Here is a 6,057-nt window from a genome sequence, read left to right on the forward strand (position 1 = left end):
TCTGATCCTGGTCCTACTTCTCTCCCTTCAGTGTATCCTGATTCTGATCCTGGTCGCACTTCTCTCCCTTCAATGACTCCTGATTCTGATCCTGGTCGCACTTCTCTCATTTAAGTGCCTCCTGATTCAGATCCTGGTCTCACATCTCTCCCTTCAGTGTCTCCTGATTCTGATCCTGGTCCCACTTCCCTCCCTTCAGTGCCTCCTGATTCTGATCCTGGTCCTCTTCTCTCCCTTCAGTGTCTCCTGATCCTGTTCCCACTTTTCTCCTTTCTGAGCCTCTTAATCCTGATTCTGATCCCACTTCTCTCCCTTCAGTACCTCCTGATCTTTGTCCCACTTCTCTCCCTTCAGTGCCTCTTGATTCTGATCCTGGTCCTACTTCTCTCCCTTCAGTGTCTCCTGATTCTGATCGTGGTCAAACCCTTCCTTCAGTGTCTCCTGATTTTGATTTTGGTCCCACTTCTCTCCCTACAGTGCCTCTTGATTTTAATCATGTTCCAACTTCTCTCCCTTCAGTGCTTTCTGATTCTGATCCAGGTCCTACTTCTCTCCCTTCTGTGTCTCCTGATTCTGATCCTGGTCCCTCTTCTCTCCCTTCAATGACTCCTGATTCTGACCCTGGTCCCACTTCTCTCATTTAAGTGCCTCCTGATTCAGATCCAGGTCTCACATCTCTCCCTTCAGTGTCTCCTGATTCTGATCCTGGTCCCACTTCCCTCCCTTCAGTGCCTCCTGATTCTGATCCTGGTCCTCTTCTCTCCCTTCAGTGTCTCCTGATCCTGATCCTGTTCCCACTTTTCTCCTTTCTGAGCCTCTTAATCCTGATTCTGATCCCACTTCTCTCCCTTCAGTACCTCCTGATCTTTGTCCCGCTTCTCTCCCTTCAGTGCCTCTTGATTCTGATCCTGGTCCTACTTCTCTCCCTTCAGTGTCTCCTGATTCCGTTCGTGGTCAAACCCCTCCTTCAGTGTCTCCTGATTTTGATTTTGGTCCCACTTCTCTCCCTACAGTGCCTCCTGATTTTAATCATGTTCCCACTTCTCTCCCTTCAGTGCTTTCTGATTCTGATCCTGGTCCTACTTCTCTCCCTTCAGTGTCTCCTGATTCTGATCCTGGTCAAACTTCTCTACCTTTAGTGTCTCCTGATTCTGATCCTGGTCCTTCTTCTCTCCCTTCAGTGTCTCCTGATTCTGATCCTGGTCAAACCCCTCCTTCAGTGCCTCCTGATTTTGATTCTGGTCCCACTTCTCTCCCTACAATGCCTCCTGATTTTAATCATGTTCCTACTTCTCTCCCTTCAGTGCTTTCTGATTGTGATCCTGGTCCTACTTCTTTCCTTTCAATGTCTCCTGATTCTGATCCTGGTCCCACTTCTCTCCCTTCAGTGTCTCCTGATTCTGATCCTGGTTCCACTTCTCTCCTTCAATCCCTCCTAATTCTGATCCTGGTCCAACTTATCTCCCTTCAGTGCTTCCTGATTCTGATCGATCCTGGTCCCACTTCTTTCCATTCAGTGTCTCCTGATTCTGATCCTGGCCCCACTTCTTTCCCTTCAGTGTCTCCTGATTCTGATCCTGGTCCTACTTCTCTCCCTTCAGTGTCTCCTGGTTCCATTTCTTTCTCTTCAGTGTCTCCTGATACTGATCCTTGTCCCGCTTTTTTCCTTTCAGTGCCTCCTGATTCTGATCCTGGTCCCACTTCTCTCCCTTCAGTCCCTCCTGATTTTGATCCTGGTCCCACTTCTTTCCATTCAGTGTCTCTTGATTCTGATCCCACTTCTCTACTTTCAGTTCCCCTGATTCTGATCCTGACCCCACTTCTCTCCCTTCAGTGTCTGCTGATTCTGATCCTGGTCCTACTTCTCTCCCTTCAGTGTCTCCTGATTCTGATCCTGGACCCACTTCTCTTTCTTCACTGTCTCCTGTTTCTGATCCTGGTCCCACTTCTCTCTCTTCAGTGTCTTCTAGTCCCATTTCTTTCTCTTCAGTGTCTCCTGATTCTGATCCTTGTCCCACTTTCTTCCCTTCAGCGTTTCCTGATTCTGATCCTGGTCCCACTTCTCTCCCTTCAGTCCCTCCTGGTTCTGATCCTGGTCCCACTTCTTTCCATTCAATTTTTTGATTCTGATCCCACTTCTCTCTCTTCAATTCCTCCTGATTCTGATCCTGATCACACTTCTCTCCCTTCAGTGTCTCCTGATTCTGATCCTGGTCCCACTTCTCACCCTTCAGTGTCTCCCGATTCTGATCCTTGTCCCACTTCTTTCCCTTCAGTGTTCCCTGATTCTGATCCTGGTCCCACTTCTCTCCCTTCAGTGTCTCCCGATTCTGATCCTTGTCCCACTTCTTTCCCTTCAGTGTTCCCTGATTCTGATCCTGGTCCCACTTCTCTCCCTTCAGTCCCTCCTGATTCTGATCCTGGTCCTACTTCTTTCCATTCAATGTCTTTTGATTCTGATCCCACTTCTCTCTCTTCAGTTCCTGCTGATTCTGATCCTAATCACACTTCTCTCCCTTCAGTGTCCCCTGATTATGATCCTGGTCCCACTTCTCCCCCTTCAGTGTCTCCCGATTCTGATCCTTGTCCCACTTCTTTCCCTTCAGTGTTCCCTGATTCTGATCCTGGTCCCACTTCTCTCCCTTCAGTCCCTCCTGATTCTGATCCTGGTCCTACTTCTTTCCATTCAATGTCTTTTGATTCTGATCCCACTTCTCTCTCTTCAGTTCCTCCTGATTCTGATCCTGATCACACTTCTCTCCCTTCAGTGTCTCCTGATTCTGATCCTGGTCCCACTTTTCCCCCTTCAGTGTCTCCTGATTCTGATCCTGCCCCTCTTCTCGTCCCTCAGCGCCTTCTGATTCTGATCCTGGTCCCACTTCTCTCTCTTTAGTGACTCCTGATTCTGATCCTGGTCCAGCTTCTCTCCCTTTATTGACTCCTTATTCTGATCCTTGTCCCTCTTCTTTCCCGTTAGTAACTCCTGATAATGATCCTGATCCAACTTCTCTCCCTTTATTGACTTCTGATTCTGATCTTGGTCCCACTACTCTCCCTTTAGTAACTCCCGATTCTGATCCTGGTCCCACTTCTCTCCCTTCAGTGCCTCCTGATTCTGATCCTGGTCCCACTTCCCTCCCTTCAGTGCGTCCTGATTCTGATCCTGGTCCCACTGTACCTTCAGTGCCTCCAGATTGTGATCATGGTCCCACTTCAGTCCCTCCAGTGCCTCCTGATCCGGTACGTCTTGCCTGTCTCTCCAAGGAGAAAATCGATGCAGCATGACAGAGTACCAAAGGAATTTCAAGATTTTGTTTTGAATTGAAACTCATTTTGTTAAATTGTTTCGTAAAACAATGACAGTTTTCTTAAATTGTTGATTTGACATCTTTTTAGCAATTACTGTCATTTAATCTTCATGGTTTTTCAGTTGACATCAGACTACAGTTCAAATTGATCTAGTCAAAACCTTCCTAGTATAAATCTAGTTTAACCCATGCTAGTCGTTTATTTTGATTTGTTGGTTTCTTTTGTCGTTTTTGGACGGATTGTCGAAGACAATTCCATCCGGTGGAACTACAATAATACATAAATGTAATTTCGGCTTAATTGATTTTTTGATTACCACCATAGATTTCACAATCCGCTGAAAGAAAATAGTTCTCAAATGGCAGCAGATGGAACAACTGAAATTACCACGCTTCACTGCGCGCTTTAATTGAACGCAGAGGATTAATATAGTATAAACTCGAGCAGACGATGTGCCCGCTGACCAATAAACTAAGCACACTTTATATACGAGATCTTATCGCTGGATGACGGATTTTTTCATTGAAGATTTTACATCAATGGAATTCACGAATAAATTAGCTGTACTAAAAATTCAGAATTTGGGGGAAGTAAAAGCTCGGATATTTGTTATTTTTAATCACCACAAAAAAGTGAAATAGGATAATAGAACTTTGATCTATGCTTTTGATAATCAAAAGAAGTAAAAGTCTTTTCCAATGATTTATGATACTTGGAAATTTATTGAGAAATAAATCTATTACTAGTATATTGCCGAATACACTATTACTTAGCTCTCGGTAAATCTGTAAAAGTTATTACTATTCTAGAGCAAAATCAAAATATTTCATGCTCAAATGATTTGGCTATTACAGTCTATTTTAATTTGCAACACGGTAATCAATTATATGTGTATTCCTTAAGTCTGATCATCCCTGCTATAATTAGTGACCTTAAAAAAATGTGTTTCAGTTCTGTTTCCCTATGTTATTACAGTTTGATGTATATTTGCCCAGTAGTTATTACAAAATGTATGATTGTTTTGTAATTGTGTGCATGTGTCTACATGCACATCTGTGCAGTCTGATAATGATAGTCTGCATTGTTCATATTTAGTCATTAAATTCACAATGAACATAGCAATTTGGTAAGGAAATGGTTACACTGTTGTAAATAACAACCGAAAAAGACATTTACTAGTTTAACAGTCCCTACAGAAAAGGGACATTGCTGATCTAGGACCTGACAGAATCAATACATTTCAAGACAGTCCCTCCCTCTAGTATTTACAATGCTTTGATTTTAAATTTTTGATGAAACTGGGCTATATAAGTATTACTTCACAATGGATATTGTTAAAGCATTATTCAAATTGCAAGCAACTGGATATTCTTAATGTATTTTCCAAAGATCATATTTTGTAAAGTTATGTAGCCTACTTCATAGAAGGGATAATTGTCATATATGTTCTACTTTATTGCAAAATCTATTTTCAAGCACGTAAACGAGTAAAGAAACCTCCTGCAAAGTTTAAAAATATGAATAAGAATTTTGAACTTTGGAAAAATATGAAGTGTATGGACAATATATATATATGTACAATTATGTTATTATTCAATATACTGGACAATTTCTTAAAACAATTACAGATGTTTCATCAAGGGTTGGGAAGAGTGTAGTGACTATGATGGGTTCGCATAGCACCCTGTTTTATTACGTGGTTTATGCTTGTCATATTTAAGTTGTGTATTACCTTAAAAATTAGTATATCTCACGCCTGATTGATATAACTTTCGTGAAACTAAAATTTCTAACTTACTGAAAACTAAATACAATGTAGTAGTAAAGTGTGTTGAAAGATTCACCAGCTGTTTCTATTCATTCACAAAGATCAGCAACATGAAAGACTTGTCCCCTTGTTCACAAAACATTTCAGTCTTAGCTAAGTTTGATACTGGAACTTTGTCATTTACTGTGAAATCATTTAATTTCGTGGGCACGAAATTTCGTGGTTTTGGTCAAAACGGCAATTTCGTGGGGAGTTGAATTCGTGGATTTCAACTTTTGAACATAAAATGAATGGGAATTTTACTTGTTCTCTGAGATTAAATTTCGTGGATTGACTCAACCACAAAATCCACGAAAATTAGTCCCCCACGAATATTAATGATTTCACAGTATATCTGAATAGCATGTTTAAAACTAAATTTCAAGTTAAAATCTATTTTCAAATGGCTATTCAGTATTGATGGTCAGACTCGGACGTAATTTAACCATAAAGTTTAAGTAAAATTGATATCAAAATTTTCAAACTCAAACTCAGCTGAGATAGAAAAATGTTTTGTGAACACTGGGTCTGATCACAGGTACAATGAAGCTGGACGTATAGCCACCGTGTTGACTACCCTTGAACGGACCCTAATTACAATAATGCTACAATCAAGTTTAAAGAAGTTCTATCAAGCAGTTCATAAGAACAATTTATTTAAAGGTTCTTCTTTTATTTGCTCTAGTGGCCCCTAAACGGGGCCAGGCATACATTGACGCTACAAACCAAAATTGTCGAATATCCATCAAGCAGTTCATGGGGCGATGTCGTTGAAAGGTAGAAACTGGAGCATACATACTGTTTTTAACTCTAGTGGACCATAAAAGGGTTAGCTCTGGATGCAGTAATGAGGTTACTGGTGATAGTAAAGTAGGGTCTATTCTATATACTCGTGTTAAACCTAACCCTAACCTCTAGTCAATGTATTGTATGCTCCAGTT

General features: G+C 41.5%; 1 protein-coding gene across 1 annotated transcript; it reads right to left on the bottom strand.

Moving 5' to 3' along the window:
• Positions 1–669: 669 nt before the first annotated feature.
• On the bottom strand, positions 670–3,283 carry LOC128555920 (uncharacterized). The gene is made up of 7 exons (XM_053539739.1): positions 3,107–3,283; positions 2,833–2,983; positions 2,551–2,738; positions 1,588–2,426; positions 1,291–1,423; positions 1,084–1,256; positions 670–922 (listed from the first exon to the last, which is right to left on the bottom strand). Exons 1-7 carry the CDS (start codon positions 3,281–3,283, stop codon positions 670–672), a joined length of 1,914 nt encoding a protein of 637 aa, XP_053395714.1.
• Positions 3,284–6,057: the final 2,774 nt, after the last annotated feature.

Source organism: Mercenaria mercenaria, chromosome 3, assembly GCF_021730395.1.
Source record: "Mercenaria mercenaria strain notata chromosome 3, MADL_Memer_1, whole genome shotgun sequence".
NCBI lineage: Eukaryota > Metazoa > Mollusca > Bivalvia > Venerida > Veneridae > Mercenaria > Mercenaria mercenaria.